This window comes from Lutjanus erythropterus, chromosome 7, assembly GCF_056507025.1.
Source record: "Lutjanus erythropterus isolate fLutEry1 chromosome 7, fLutEry1.hap2, whole genome shotgun sequence".
NCBI classification, from domain to species: domain Eukaryota; kingdom Metazoa; phylum Chordata; class Actinopteri; order Lutjaniformes; family Lutjanidae; genus Lutjanus; species Lutjanus erythropterus.
Window position 1 is genome coordinate 40,827,083 of NC_139323.1, and position 16,883 is coordinate 40,843,965.

At 39.3% G+C, this 16,883-nt stretch overlaps 1 protein-coding gene across 1 annotated transcript in view; it reads left to right on the forward strand.

Moving 5' to 3' along the window:
* Positions 1 to 16,883, forward strand: part of dennd1b (DENN/MADD domain containing 1B) — a 156,380-nt gene that overhangs the window by 63,534 nt on the left and 75,963 nt on the right. Inside the window, exons 6-9 of the mRNA XM_084723793.1 lie at positions 6,111 to 6,180; positions 8,031 to 8,111; positions 10,483 to 10,542; positions 15,383 to 15,436. Of these exons, the coding sequence (XP_084579919.1) occupies positions 6,111 to 6,180; positions 8,031 to 8,111; positions 10,483 to 10,542; positions 15,383 to 15,436 (265 nt within the window). The remainder of the gene's footprint in view (positions 1 to 6,110; positions 6,181 to 8,030; positions 8,112 to 10,482; positions 10,543 to 15,382; positions 15,437 to 16,883) is intronic.

The window sequence follows — 16,883 nt, forward strand, 5'->3', positions numbered from 1 at the left end:
TGCACTTCACAAATCCAAACATAATAAAAGTCAGAATCAAGAGAAAAAGCCTCGTTCAAAAACCAGTGTCTTTATTTACTCCTTCAAATAAGCAAGACTTGGTCTGTTCTGCCCTTTTCCAAATTATCTATGGATCAGTCTCAGAACTGTTTTTTTATATCTGCATTTATTTCTCAAGTGTGATGAAAAAAAAAATTAATTTACCAGATCTTAGAAGTGAACACAGATTTTTTTGAGACAGCATTTCCATTCATTCTCACACTTCACACTGAGCTGCACTATGCCAGAATAACAAATTTATATTCTCATCTGCCCACACAAATATGTTAGTGATGTGCCTATAATTATCCAAAAGTTTAGCAGTTTTTTGATATTTCATAGGTGGATTTATCCTATCACCGCGTACATAAATGAGGACTCCAAACCCAGGAAGATTGAATTTCCCTTGCATAATTACTCTCCAACAAAGGCTATTATCATTTAATTCCCATGTAATTGCATGTTGACACAATGTTTTTACAGATGTAATTACCTTACCATTACAAAGAAGGAGCACTCCAGTGCTAATCTCAGTGGACAGGCTGGTGCACTTTACAAAAAAAAACTGAGGAAAATGCACAAAATAAATCCAGGTTTAATTAATGCATCAAGCAGTTTAGCAAACAACAAACTGGAAAAGGAGCACAAAGGCTTTTCTTTTTCTCTGTTAGCTCTCCTGTAAGTGCTGCTCTCGCCTCTGTACGTGTGTGTGTGTGTGTGTGTGTGTGTGTGCGTGTGTGCGTGTGTGTGTGTGGCTGTTGATGGACAGTCGTGGGTTTGTCGCTGCCCTGATGAGCTGCTGTGAAGAACGGTGTCCCTCCTCCCCACACCACCCACCCTTCCCGGCCAGCTTCCATGGCCTTTGTTTTTCCTTTCTCTCTCTTTCTCTTCCTCCCTCTGTCTTACTCTCTCTGTCTCTCTCTCTGTCTCTCTTTTCTCCTCGTTATTCGGCTACTGCCACAGTGCGACAGCAAAGACGCTCGGCCCATAATTATGCATGAAGCTTCACTGCCAATTAGCAGAGGTTCCCCTGTCCCTCTCGCTGAGTTAGACATGCTAATTCATTTGACATATGATGTATAAAATTCATTATGCATTCTGAGTAGTTTGCATGGCTTGCTTCATTTATAATAAAATAACGTATAGAAAGTTTTTTTTTGTTAATTTGAAATTGTTTGTGTGCTCCCCCAGCTATGTTTCTCTTTCTTTTTATTTTCTATCCTGATCTTTTTTCCTTTTCTTATCTTAAGTAGTGGTGGGAGAAGATAAGTGAAAAATTATTTAAAGCATAAAAAATCATTTTAGATGTCTTGTCGAAGAAATGTGGAAATTAAGTTCCTGTGCTGAACATCCTTGGTCATTCTTTGTTTATTATTCTTTAATAAGTTTTTCATTCAACCATCAGTTATACAAGACAGGATTAAGGAAGTTCTGTGTTACAAAATAACGAAAAAGAAAAACAGAAAAAAAATACAGATTAATCTGAGTTAAATAATTATCAGTTAAAATGTGTCTAAAGCAGGAAGGCCCAGGCCCCTAGTTTATTTTCATTTAATCTATAATTTCCAATGGATATAAAAATAAAAGTAATTAAAACAGTTTGCGTCTCTGTGATTGTTGAAGTGCTGGGACCGTAAAATTGTCACCTCTGCTTACAGGAGGAAGTGCCTTAATGAGCAGGACAGTTTTATGTGGACAGACCTTTGTAGTCTTATTGCTGAAGCCGTGGCCGAAAGGGCCACGCGCCCTTCAGGCAAAACTTTGAGAGGAAAAAAAAAAGAAATAAGACATAATTACTTGCTCTATTTTATAGTGTTATTCCTTATTTTCTGTCATTCTCTGTCTCTCACATTTGAAGGATTTTCAGTCGAACACGTCAGTAATAATGTGGATTTCCTCAGTTTTATTTAATGGCCGGGGCTTTAGGATACATTTTCGGGACTGCGTTGCTCTAGTTAGTGGTCACTTAGTGGGTCGCCGGAGGACGCTTCCTTCCCTGTACTTAACCCTTAACCTGAGAAAGTAGAGGTGTAATGAAATCTTCCACTGAGCCGTCTACAAAGTGTAAGATGACTTACGATTACAGGAGCCTGTGCAATAAAGGAGATTTAAGACTCATCTAAGGAACAGGAATAAGTGTCGTGCTTTGCACCCAACAGGTAGTTTATGGCTGCAAAAAGGGGCTGATATAAGTGCTCCAATATGAAGAGCTAATCAAACACTGTAACTACTGTAGAGCTGCAGCTAATGGTTATTTTCATTGATGATTAATCTGTCAATAATATTTAATAGATCAGTTATTTGGTTTATATAATGTGAGAAAATGGTGAAAAATGTCAATCAGCCATATATGAGGTCCTCAAATGTCTTGTTTTGTCCACAATCCAAATATTATTAGTTTATTGTCATAGAGGAACCAGAAAAATTTGGCTTTTTTACCCATAAAAATTACTCAAATCGATTAATTGATTATCCAAATAGTTGCAGATTAGTTGTTTGGTGTATAAGTTGTCAGAAGATGGTGAAAAATATTGATCAAACCCGAGGTGACATCCTCAAATGTCATGTTCATCTTAAAACCAAAGATATTCAGTAAAGTAACCAGAAAATGTTCACTGTTAAGAAGCAGGAATATTACCTTTAAAAAACTACACAAATTAATCAGTTGTCAAAATGGTCGGCGATTAATTTTCTAGCCGACAGCTGATAGATTATTCGATGAATTGTTGCAGCTGTAAATTACTGACACGTGTAGATAAAGTGTAGGCGTCCACGATTTTTGCAGATTTTGTAAATGGTCTGTTTTATTTCAGTCTCGATATTTTTCTTCACATTTCAGTCACATTTATGTCTGTGTGTGATCCTCTCCATAATAACATAATTGTAAGTTCCAAAGGCACTTCTTCCATGGCCCTGTCTCCTGTTAGATATTTCCCTTCTGTTAGGTGGTCTGAGTCTAGGATGGAGAGCACGACGGGCTGTGAGTGGGCCGCAGATTAACCGGTTCAATCTCTGAGTACATGGCACTTTGAGAAGACATGTGTTTAAAATGGCAGGAGAGATTGCGGGGCCCCCACGCACTGAGCACTCTGGTGATGGATGCCTCTCTCTCTATCGGAGGATTTGCGAAGCACAAACAGATCTGAGCAATGAACTGTGACGAGTAGGAGTATCTCTCTAAGCTTTCCAAACTTTAACTTTGCATCAACAGAGAGACGCAGAGCGGGGGGGTTGGTGGGGGGAAATAAGTAGAACAAAACAATGCATCTTTAAGTTATATTCATCCTCTTGCATTTAAATAAAAAAAACATTACCTATTGTAGGAAGATGTTAGAAGAATATTGATAATTTGTGGTTGGCTGCCTTCACCGGCGATCATGCGTTTTCCTCTAAAACAAAGGATTTACAGCACCTTGGTGTTGGAGTGTAATGACTGTGAGATCTGTGAGGCCTGACGGCTGCTCTGACAGCGAGAGTCCTATTTACATCCCCTTCAACTGTGAAAAATGAAGGATTAATGTCCAGAAGCCTGGCTTTTTAAACAGAAGGCAGATAATACAGAGGCTTTGTTCTCCCCCACTCAGTCATTATATCAGGCTGAACTTTCTGTGCAATGCTTAAACGTAAACTGACCCCATATATGCATATATTTGGCTTGTATGTTGGCAGAAATAGGTCTTCAGGTTGATATCCGGTCAGCATGTGAATTAACATACGCGTGTTTGATTCAGTTTCTGACCTGATTGCTGTAAATCTTCGCACAGACGTCAAAATATTGGCATGCTAAGAGGCTGATTGTTTCAGACTAATGGTCACTCAACCTCTCCGATTGGTGCGCTTGGCTGCACTTCTCCGGGAACCCGGCCTGTCATTGGCCCCTTGCGGATTTAGCGATATGAAAATTTGCATTAGGTTCACTTTATTGTTTTCTTGTTGTCTGTTAATTCCAGTCTACAGAGCAGCCAGTGACCCATGGCCTGGAAGCTCCTCAGTCTCCAGCCAACTGCCTGAGCAGGACTTCACTGACATATAAAGTCACACACTATCAAAGCTTCACTGATTTATTTATCCCTTTTTATTATATAACTAAGAAACCGCATATTTAAAACTCTTTGTCAGATTTTTAATTTGAATTTAATTATTATCTTAACGACTTTTCTGTATCACTCGTTCACTTGCTGAATTTGGAGACCAAATAAGAATCCATTTTTTTGATTGATTGGCTCATTTGGCCACTAATTTATTTTTCAACCCCTGCGTCCAGTCAAGTTAATGAAGCATTAATGGGAGTTTCTGTTTATTTCATTGCAATGCTAAGAAGTCCTTATCGAGAATCATTATTCATGCAGCGTTCAAAACTGCATGTTAAAACCCCAAAACTAAATAAAAATTCAATACCTTGATAGGACACCATGTTTTTATTATTTGATTGCATAACATTAAATGAACTGAGTCCTCGCAGCTTTTATGCCAAAAGAAAAATGTTGGCCATCTTCCACCCAGAAAGCAAGTCGACTTGGCCAAGAAAATGTCAACTTTGTAAAGAAAGCCATGCTGCAGATGCTTTTAGCTTATGGTGGGTGTACTTAGTGATTAGCTTTAACACAAACACTGCAGTATAAATTACTCTGTGTGTGTGCCTGTTAATGAATTTATTTATTTTACATTAATTGCATAAGGCATAAGATTTTTTTTTTAATGTGAAGGGCATAAAAAGAAGCACAGAGAGGGGGCAGAAGGAGGAGGTGGAGAAAGGGGGGGGAGGCAGGAGGCATCTTGGGGCTGCATTTTTGTTAAGCCTGTGCATCTGTGAGCAGCATGCTTGTAAACCATAGCATCCCTCCGCATCACATGAAAGCTGTGGTGGTTCTTTGTTAAAAAATCTAAAATCCATTGTTTTTTTCTTCTTCTACCTTACCTTCCTATTGGCTTAAAGAGCAGACATGTCAGGAATGCGTAGCATGTGGAGGGCTCGGGGTACGAAGAATGTCATAATAAGGACTAGATAGCATTTACTTTTTCTTTTTTCCAGCATATCAATGAGTCTGTGGTTTGGAGGAGCTGCAGCCAGGAACACAATCCATTATCAATGTCCTGTATGCACTTGATCTTTAAGCAGTAGGTCACTACAATAACCAGCAGACCCACACAGTAATATTATAAGACTATAAATAACAAACTCAGTGCTCTTTAAATTTTTACCGTCCAGCAGATGGTGAAAGTATTTATAGACATTAAGTGACGGGGAAAGAAAAAAAGTTGTCAGGACACTGAATTAAACTACATTTGACGTCCTTTTAAACTCAGCAACTGTTATTGTAGATGATGATAAAATAAATTAAAACTAACATTTTTACAACAATCTTAATGTTAAATTCATAGTTAATTCATCTTAAAGAAATCCTTACATAGAGAGATGGACCAGATATTTGTAACGCTTTGTTAACAATTAGTTTGTAAATCATCTATAAACATTATTTGGATCCTGTTATAGAGCTATTATACATGCAACTGATTATAATACCTGCGTCTGATGCTACATTATGTACATGTACTGAACATAAACAGTTATTTAAACCCAAAGCATGATCTTTACCTGATTGTATCCAAGTTGTTTTTTCCCCCTAAATCTAAGGAAGTAGTTTTGTTTCCTAAATCTACCCAAGTTCTGTCTGTGTCTGTATTTTAAAAGTCTACCCAGACATGGCTAACTAGACCATGGAGCGCTGCATGTGCAGAACTGACACTAGAAGAGTTATTATTTGAAGCAGCTGATCAAGCTGCCAAGCTTATAAAGCTGCAACTGATGTTTATAAAGCTTTCTAAATGGTTAATAAACAGTATGTTCTGATGTTTATAATGCTTTGTAAGTAATTAAAAATTGGTCATTATAAAGTTGCTGATGTTCATACAACTTCATAATGGCTTAATAAATGGTTTATAAAGCTTATATACACATTTGAATTTTTGTTCACAGTAAAATAAGTATAAACAAGTATGTATTAATATTGTTTAAAAGTGTTACCATTAAAACTTTTCCATTAATATGTTTTTCTCTCTTACTGTTGCAGTTATCTACCCTGGTTTGAAATCTACTACAAGTTGCTCAATACTCTGGCAGACTACCTAACAAAACAACAGGTAATCACCTCTTTTGGATGAATCAACTGTTTATAAGTATACGGTGCCGTGCTGTAAGTACAATACATGAAAAATAAGATATGGTGGTTTGATTTGACTGAGAAACAAGCACACAGTTTAGTGTTTTTGAAAGTGCACTGTGGTAAGATATTTTCCTCCATTCTGTTCTTCTTCTTCTTCTTCTCCGTGCTGCATGTTGTCTTTTGTGTGCAAGTTTTGTTCGCCGTCTTGGGCTCGACTTGGCTCCTGTTGTTAGCGGCAACAATGTTGACATTTCACAGACCAAACGCTGATCTGACACTGGAAGTTATTCCTGATGATTTACTGGAAAACAAATCGTTAAGAAAAAAAAAGAAGAAACCACACACAAACACACACACACACACACACACACACACACGTACATACACACGAATGTTCGTGCTTCACAAAAGTCTTTTCCCCTGACTATTCGCTGCATTGTACTAGCAAAGGGAGGGAAATGTAAAATATGCAACAAACTGGGGAGATGTGCAGCGTCTAGCGCAGAGGGTGTAGGTGATGTTCCCATGTTTTGACTGAAGAGAGAGGAAGAAGGAAGGGAGGGGAGGCAGAGCAAGGGAGAGATGCCGAGAGCTTTGGGACCGCTTTCAATTGTCATGTAGTCACTGCCTTTTCTTCTTCCAGGACCCTTAGAGAGCAATGATCAGGACAGAGAGCCTCACTAAAGTAGACAATCACAAACACGTCACATAAACATTCAACGTACACGCGCACTTTCCCGCTACTGAAATGCAGGACAGTCTAATATAGAGAGAGAGAGACAGACGAGTAGGAGAGGACAGTTTGTGTGTGAGGAGGAGAGAGACAGAAAGATTGCTGGAAATCCTGGGTGACTGAAGTGTTAGTGTGCATGATTTGGTTTCTATTTACCCCGCTGTCCGTTCCAGGCGAGAGGGAGATGTTGACAGACGAGGGAAGACAGAAGAGCGATGAGGGTTTAAGGCGAGGGGTAAATGAACTGTTTCCCCAGGCCGTGTTGCTGACCATGCGTGTGAGCATTGAGCCTCTCATGACAGGAGGCTGTTCGATTGCACACACCCTAACACCCACCCCTCCCTCCCACCCTTCTCCTTCTCTTACTGTATATTGCCGCCCATTCCTCTCGAGTTTCTTTTTCTCCCTGGCTTGCTCACACACACACACACACACACGCGCACGCACACACACATATACACACACACACACACACACACTCACATTTCCTCAAACAAGCAACGGCTCGTAGCCAAAACCAAAACAAAGTTCCCTGAGAGGGCAAGTAGAAAAAGAGTGGAAAAAACAAACAACAATGCCCAACCTCTGTGTTCACATTAGTAAGTTTAGTTTAAGTACAAGTTGCAAACTGTTGTCCCCATCAGAGGCCCGAGAGTGTAAATAGCAGTCTTGTCCTGGAGCTCATAAATGCTGCAAGAGTAATCTCGGGGCCTGTTCTGTGGTCAAGCTCGCTCTCCGACGGCTTCTTAAAGCCCCTGTCTTTGGAGCGGGGACCCCTGCTTAATTACTGACAGCCCGCTCACGGTCGTAAATCAACGCCGCTGGATAATAAGCGTCTGCAGCCCTACGCTCAGCCGTCTTTTTAACCTCACCATTGCTCGTTAAACATATGTCAGTCGGATGTTTTGGAGCCCTTCAGGCCTCGCTGCAGGATTGCCCTCTGGTCTGCAGCAGCGCCTGTCCCAGCACTGTTGTTAAGATTGACACATTACTCAGTGACATCAACAACAACAAAAAAAACCTAGTAAATAAAATTCATGTGTCCTATGTTTTTATGTCTTTTTTTTCTTTTGTTGTTTGTTTCTCTCCCCCAGGAAAATGACTTGAATGACATGCTGAATTCTCTCTATGATCTGCCTGTGCCAAAGCCCTTCACGCCAGTCAACCTGAGTGTGGTAGGTATAGATCTCATATTCCCCCTTATCAGAGGCAAGACAGCTGAGAGTAGAGGTAGAGAGAGGAAGGGAGAGGGACAGGTAGGCTGCTGCGCTAGTGTGTTGCATCAGGAAGGATACTGCAGAAAAGAAGAAGAGGAGGTGATAACAGTCGGCTGAAGAAGTTAAAAGTAGAACGAGAGACGCCAAAGATGAATTGTTTAATGGGAAAGAAGTGGAGACAAAGAGGGAGGAATAATGAGAAGTAAAATGAAATTGACACAGAGGCAAGAGGAGGAGACAAAGATGGCAGAAAAACAGACAGAAAGAAAATAGGGCAGACAGGCAGAAACTTGGAGAAATCGACAAAGTATTGTGGCTGAAATGGACGATATAAATAAACAACGGAGCAGGAAGAAGATTAAGATACACAAGGTAGTAATGTTGTCAGAAATATTGATTATCGATACATCGATTCTGAATATTTCGAATTTTTGTTACTTTTTTAGTTTTTGCTTTTGCTTTTACTTGCCCTTGTACAATATTTGTCATGTGCGATCTTTATTTAAAGGGGAAATCTGTAATATATTTACTGTAAGTAATAATAATTATAAAATGACCAAGCCATCAGAAATGAAGGAAGCTAAGCTAACTTTAAATACTCTAGATCCAGCATGTTCTCCTTTGAAATTTCTCTTCTGGGCTGGAATATCTGTATTAGTTTGCCCAATTCAAATTAATGCTGAATTAGTTAGATTAATAATAATCTTTGTAACGGTTAAATTGAGCAATATGTTAATGGACTCTGACCGGCAGCAAGTCTGTATTTTCAGATTTGTTTTCAGGATAACAGGCTGAACTTCACACTGACAGACAACTGACAGTTATAAACAGCTGATCAACTTACAGGGTAGGACTCGTCCTTGCTTATTACCGGCAAATCACAATGTTGCACTCATCTCGCACTGCTGCAGTGTCCCTGCAGCCTGCCTGAGCTTCCTTGAGTCTGGAGAGGAGGGGTGGAGGAAAACAACCATAGATTGTATATTTATTAGGATTTCAACCTATTTTACAAACTGTCAATGGCTCCAACTCGCTGTTTGGACTGCAGGACTCATTTTTGGATGTGCAGTTGCTGTGTACTGCTCCTTTAAGTAAAATAATCTCAACAAGGACACGGTGTGTCATCGATAGAAAGCAACACACATGCCTGCATATCAAAAATATGATGACAACTGACCCCGTGGACTTTTTTTTAGCATTTGCCCAATCAGTAACTGGATTTACTAGCCCGACGTGGTGAGATGGGTTTCGTTGCTCTCTCTTCTGTCCAACAACACTATTAACTTAATTTAATTTTAAGATTATTTAATGGTATAATTGAGTTATTTTTAAAGCCCTGATCTAAGGAGAAAACGAACAAGTGTTTCTAAAAACTTAAAAAGTTGTTATATTTATTTTTTAATACAAATCCAAAAAATATAGAATATTGATATTTTTGAAGGTATTATATTGAAGTTAAAAGGATTCCACTATCGTGACAACGCTGCAGGACTGACACTCTGTTTGGAGACAAGAAGTGGCGCTAACAGGTTTTTGTGTGATAAGGCCGAGCCGGACATGTTTAAACTTGAAGGGTCCTTTCACAGCTCGTCATGTCTCCTGCTTATCAAAACCTGAAACGGCTTAACGAGCCCCGGTCCCTCAAAGTCGGCCTGTGTTTGTGTTAACTCGCACACAGTCTCTCCCTGTGTGTTTCCAGCTCCTGCATAAAACACTCGCTCCCATAAGTCTGGCCTATATAAGTAGAATGTAATGGTTTTCAGTGGGACTGCTGAACTCATGATGTTTTGTTCACTAAATATCTCTATTTTTGAGTTGCTCAGACTCCACACCGTAATGGGATCAAAAGAGTTTCAGCCTTTGTCCTTGAGGAGCACCGCTCCTTTTTTTGGACCAATTAAACAAGCAACTCTGGGTCTTTTCTGCGGCGTAGGTCTCCGAAGGATACGCATCTAATTACACAGATGAATTTACAACATAACAAGACTAATGTGAGGTAATCAATACAACTCTGCGAAGGTTAACAAGGTCAATTAAGATTCCTTGTGATTTATTTTTTTCTTTGTGTCAGTTTTCTATCAGCTGCATATGTGAGCACAGTCTTTTCATCTGAATCTCGGAGCTTCATCGGAAAAGAAGCCCACGGAGAACAGAGGTGATAGCTTCATCTCTTTTCTGGAGAAGCCACTAGTTTGATATTTAATTGATGAAGCAGAATTATTCCCTAAAAGAGTGGTTTTTTGTTTTATCATGGCAGCCAAGAAGGATCATTGTCCCCTTTCATGTGTGAACCCTGTTTTGTTCTCTCTCCCTCTTCTCATTGTGCAAGAATGAGCAGTTGTATATTGCCACTGGGCAAGTACTGAGAGATCGGCGAAGCAAGGAGCCGGTGAGTGGAGGGGAATGAGTGAGCGGCAGAAACGGGAGGAGGGAAGGAGGCTGCTGTGAAATATGAAACCGCTGCTGTACTAATCGCATGGGAGCCACGGCTTTCCAATTTGGCCAAATAAGCTGCGCTATCTTTTTAAATATAACAAAAACAAACTATCCTGGGCCTTGGTGTATGTTTCTTCTCCTCTGGAAAACAATCAAACTTTGTAAATGATTAATGCCATTCCACACTGCTATATTCTCTCTCTGAATATCAAAAGTTTTTTTTTCCCCTCTCTATGTTTAAAGCAAAGGCAATTGTGCTCAAAAAATCTCCTTGATGCCTTTCCAGTTAACCCACTTTCAATGTTTTTATATAAACATGTCTTCGAAAGAACAAGAAAAAAGCAGATAAACAGCCAATGAAAGCCTGGGTTGAGTTGAGGAGCATGGCTTGTGATTATCACAATGCCATGAATTTGTAGACCAACAGGGAAACATTATTTTGCACACAGAGCACAAGAAAGAAAGACAGAGAGGTATACAATACTCTAGTTACTGTATGTATAGTTATGGGAGGTTGTCCTGTGCCTGAAGTCCCTGATCTTTGATAATAATTTATTTGTTTAGTAACAATTCCTCTTTTATTTCATTTAAATTATTACTAGTCGTCTTTTCAGTCGACTTTGAACAGGCCTCCATTCCCATATGCAGTTTTGTTTACACAGATCCGTTCCACGAATCCAGTCGCTCAGCAGCTGATGGACTATAAGTGATGTTGCATTTCGCTTAATGTAAAGAAAAATGGGTCAGAAATAAATACACTGAAAACAAGATTCAGCTCCTTTGTACCCTGATTCAGATTCGTAGCAGTGTTAGAAGAAGAGTTAGCCAGGTGAGGTAAAATCTAAGTATAACAGAAATATGATCCAACAGTTATTCAAATGTATATTTTTATGATCTACTGTCTTTTAATGATTTTACAAAAACTTAGAAGTCCTACAAGTGCCACTGAAAAGCCCCTTTTTAATTTGATCTGATTAAAAACAAGTAGCTCAAAGGCTGTGCACACTAAGAGTTTATTTAGATTTTATAAAGTCAACGGCTAACCGCTAACTGTTCAGCCATCTTCTGTGGATGTTTGTGTACAAGGATTTTTATTATTTGTATAATAGCAGTAATTGTTTCACAGTAAACCATCACCTATAATGCTGTTTCTTTTCAGCTGCAGTGTAACCACAAACTAATGTACCGTGTTTCCTTAAATAGAAAATAACATATGGTGCAGTGCATCAGAATTCACACTCGTCACCACCCAACATCCAGTAACTCATCAGTCATCAGAATAAGTACATCAAAAACATAAAATATTACTTTGCTATTTCCCTTTGCACATCTTTTCAGGGCAGAAAATCCCGCTATTTTTTCTTTCTGTCTTGTTTACTGGCAAAAAGAACAACATATAGATAAATAAAACAACTGGCTGGCTTCTGTTGGTAATGTTTACTCTGCCAAAAACTCATATTTTTAACATTAAATGAATTTAAAACTTTTATATGTAGCTTGTTGGTGCTCAGTTTTAACAAATTCTTAATGCGTGTTCAGAAGTTTTTAAAAATTTTCTTTAGTGCAAAGACAGCTGTGTTGGTTTTTTGCAGATACTTTGTTAAGGTTGTGCAAAATATGCATAAAAATATGGCTGTAGTAATTCAAACTTTTAAACAAAGTTACTGTAACAGAGGAAGAGGGAGTAGGAGTTGAGGAATCATCTGCTAATACTCAGATTCTATATCTTTTGCCCATGAAAAAAAAACAAACAAAACAGCTACTCTCAAACGGCAAAGCCTTGGAAGTTGGTTCCAGTTTAGTGTTTGTGCCGTATATTCATCTCCTCCAAGCTCGACTACAGCAATGACCCTCCTCTGGGAATATGACAATTGTTTACCCATGACAATTGTTTTTACATTTTTCACACTTAATACACATGCACTTAGGGAGTGAAATATTTTAGTTCGCTCAACATTAAATTAAACTTTCCAGTGTCAAACCACAGACAAAACGTGAGCAGTTATGTGCCGCTGTTGCTTTGTATTTATCATTAAAGTCTGTTAATGTTGAATTTGCTCAAATACTGTCACACAGGACTAATTAGCATCAATCATTTTACTGGTGGTAATGGGATTTTTAGTAGTTGTTAGAAGTGTCCCGCTGCCAAATGAATGTAACATGTAGGGAAATGTTAGTGTCAAACACCAGAACAATACAGACCAGCAGCACTTCGTGTAGAGAAACGTGCTCATGGCTGCAGTTATTGGATGTTAGGTTTAATCATTTAGATAAATAATGTCATGGGTTAGACTTCACACAGCTCAAAATGGCACAGAATCAAAACAAATTTGAATCATTTCACATAAACACAAGTAAAAATATCAGCTTTGTGAGTTGACCCTGCTGGACATATAAAGCTGATATTTTTCCAGTGTTATGATGTTTTCCATCTTTTCTCGTGTCCTCCTGTCTCTATAATCAGAGACATGTTTCTTTCTTGGTTGGGATACTTCTGCAGGGGTTGCTGGTTTTCAATGGTTCTTCTTCAGCATGTTGTTTGTTATGTGATGTATCACTGTTAAAGGGACAATTCAAACTAAAATCAAAAATGCATATTTCTTCTTGTCTGAAGTACTGTTTATACATCTAGAAAGTTTTGGTGTGAGTTGTAGAGTTTTGGAGATATCTGCCTGTTCTCAAATAAAAGGTGGCTCACAGCTTGTGGTGCTCAAAGCACCAAAAAAATATTGCTCAAAATAACCCTGTGAGCCATTTCATTTAGAAACTGTTTTGTTTTATCAAACTAAACCCACCAACTGCATCACTGCACCGGTGTGGTTTGGTAGATAGAAAATAGTTCATAAATGAAACTGCTCACAACAAGTCCTGTGGATTGTCTGAAGTAACCACGCTGCCGTTGAGTTTCAGATGTATTTTTTGGCACCACAGACTGGTTACCATCTAGTTCTATTCTATTCAAGAGAAGGCAGACAACTCAACGGCTGATATCTCCAAAACTCATCAACTCAAACCAAAACTATCAAGATGGATAAATAAGCAGAGATGGGAACAATTTGATCCAATATTGGTATCAGGTCCCGATATTGAGGAAAGACGTTCAGCGGATATTGGTCTCATGACACCAATCTGCTTTCAGATTTTAGTTACACAACGCCACATGCCTTCCATTTGTAAACACAAACCTAAGCAGCGCAAACTGCGAGCTGAATAGCACTTTTCACTTCTAGTCCACATTTAGATGTTATCTGTGGGAAACATGTTCCAAATTATTATGGTTGGTATGGCATTATTATTTGGTTTTGTGAGCTGCACAAAAATGACAATAACTCAATCACAAACCACCACAAACCACCACACTCTGAACAAACACATTACAAACACGAACAGTAACACTTGCATTTTGGAAAATAATAAACTCTCAGCAATGCATCATTCAAAATTATGTAAATTGGCGCTGTCTCTCATCTGCTGCACATGTGAAAGTCACAATCCAGAATCCTACAGCACAAATGGTTGAAGGACACCATTACACAAGTTACATTACACGAACTACACAAACTTTCAGCTTTATGCAATCTTATTACTACTAATAAACATCAGTGTAGCTTCTGTATCGGCAGATATCCAAATTCAGATAAAAGAATTAGATTGGAACTGAAAAATTTTATCGGTACATCTCTATAAATAATACTGCTGGACAGAGGAAAAATATGTGTTTTTAATTTTTGTCCCTTTAGGTTGTCTTCAATTTAAGGTATTTATTTGGCAGGTCCATTTTTTTCTTTTCAGACTGCACACCTCTTGATGTCTCTCAATCAGACTCTGGTCTTCAGTATGATGGACTTTTGCGTTACATTGCTCAGGTGTTATATGTCATTCTTTTTGCCACAGAGGCCACAAAATCAATGAAACTCCCAGCTACGAGAGGAAACGCCGACTGTGTAGTAGCTTGACATTATTAATTGATGATTTGCATAACAAGTAAAAAGTAATCAAACACTGTGAAGTCTTAGAAGATTAAATGAACTTTCATATTTTACTTAAAATACTGCGTTCACAGTGTCTACTGTAGATACTACAGTGGCTTTAAGCGAAGACCTGCAACAGATGGTCGAGTGAAGGCCTAGAGAAACGCAGGTGCATGAAGGATACAGGAGAATGTGTGTGTGTGTGTGTGTGTGTGTGTGTGTGTGTGTGTGTGTGTGTGTGTGTGTGTGTGTGTGTGTGTGTGTGTGAGAGAGAGAGAGAGAGAGTGTGTGTGAGAGAGAGAGTGTGTGTATGTGTGTATTTCAGTTGGTGGTTTGTCTACCTGTCTCCAAACAGCACCTCTCTCAGGCCCCTTTGATCTGAACACTGAACCTGCCCTGCTCTCCCAAAGTGAGACAGGCAGCCTTGTGATCCTTTAAACAACCTGAATGTGTGTGTCTGTGTGGATGCACACGTGTGCTCATGTGCACGTATACTTTTGTCTGTGTGTTGGTGCTCCGCAGGCCTATTTAATGCTTAAATAAAGACTCAGTTTTCCACCGGAGACATCACCCCAGTCTCTGTCTTTGGGGAGCTGAGCTGCTACTGAGCTTTCTCTGTTCTGTAGGCCTGATAAAAGCATTGCCACAGTTCAGACACCAGCTCAGCAATTCATATAGACAGAGCTGAAGATGAGCCATAAATCATAGAACAAAGTGAACGGCCTTTCCCCCCCCCTCTTCCCCTCATTCTCTTCTGTGTGAGTGGTATGCTTCACTTGTGACCTTCTCTCTTCTTTCTCCTGCGTGTTTGTGTTTTCGCAGCACTCCTACTTCATCGCCCCGGATATCAATGGACTGCCAACTATCCCTGAGAGCGTAAGTATTCACGGAGAAAAGAAAGGAAAAGAGACAGAAGGAGATAAAGAGAGATCCCTCTCTCCGAGAAACATGTCTGCCTCTAATCGTTTTTAATCAGATACACTTGTCACCTTTTGAAATTATTGCCTCATCCTCTTGTTTCAGTTTTATCTCCTGTGGTGCTCGTACTTTTAATGTCGAAGTTCAGTGATTGTCACGAGTATTAAGAAGATTCAGACTGAACACTTTGTTGAGTTTGTATTCAAATTGTAGCTGAAGTTGAGAACCCAAGTCTTCATGGCAAGTTGCATTGGATGAAAACAGTAAAACAGTAAAAACAGTAATCAGTCAGTCATTTTTCTTCCGGCCTGTAGTGCTGTTTATTAGAGATGCACCGATCGATTGGTTGGTTTGGATTGGTTTTCAGCCTGACTGGCCATGGCCAGGAACCGGACAGTCAACGCAAGATATTTGATTCTGAGCTGATAAAATTTACATGCAAGCAGCAGACGGTCATTCACATCATGGACTGAGCGACAAGAGACAAGAACGAGACAAAGAGACGGGAGGCCGTCTACATGGAGACAGACTGACTGAGAAGTTAATGGTAGACGGTAGACTTTCTAGCCCTTCAGGCTAACATTAGCTAATATGCTACCACTGACAGATAGTAAAACCTGACTGTTAAAATCTTACTTCCTGTTCTGGCCGAAGAATAAACACCCTACGTTGACCGCGTCCTCCCAGATGTTTTATCATCCAGACTTGTCTGTCCCTCTGCTTTGTTTTTTCTCACTGCGAGGCGTCGCTACATCAAGTTATTGCACTGCGTCAGTCTCTTCAGGCTTTTAAAAAAATCAGGAATTGGAATCATCCTACAGTATTACAGTAGGTGTATCTCTACTATTCATCCATCTAGTTTTGGTTTTTGGTGTGACTTGCAGAGTTTTGGACATATCGGCCGTAGAGATGTCTGCCTTCCCTCAGATATAATTGAATTAGATGGCACTCAGCTTGTGGTGCTCAAAGTGCCAAAAAATATATTTGAAAAACTTAACAGCAGTGTCTCGAAAGCAGTGTCTCTTTCCAAAAATCGTGACCCGGTTACTCGAGGTAGTCCACAGACAGCTGTTGTTGTGAGAAGTTCCATATAGCAACTTTTTTCTTTATATGGTATGAAGAAAAGTAACTCCTACATTAAACAGGTCTGTGAATTTTCTTGAGTAACTGTTTGAGCACCAAAAGCCGAGTGACATCTAGTAACCTTGTATCCCAGAGGAGGCAGACATCTCTACAGCCGATAACTCAGCAACTCACACCAAAACAAACAGGTGGATAAATAGCACTACAGGCAAGAGTGAAATATGGATTTTTGATTTTGGGGTAAACTTTCCCTTTAAACAAAATTGATTGATGTATTTCTTTCCAAACACGACTATGTCAGATAGTTTAAATCTGTGTTTCT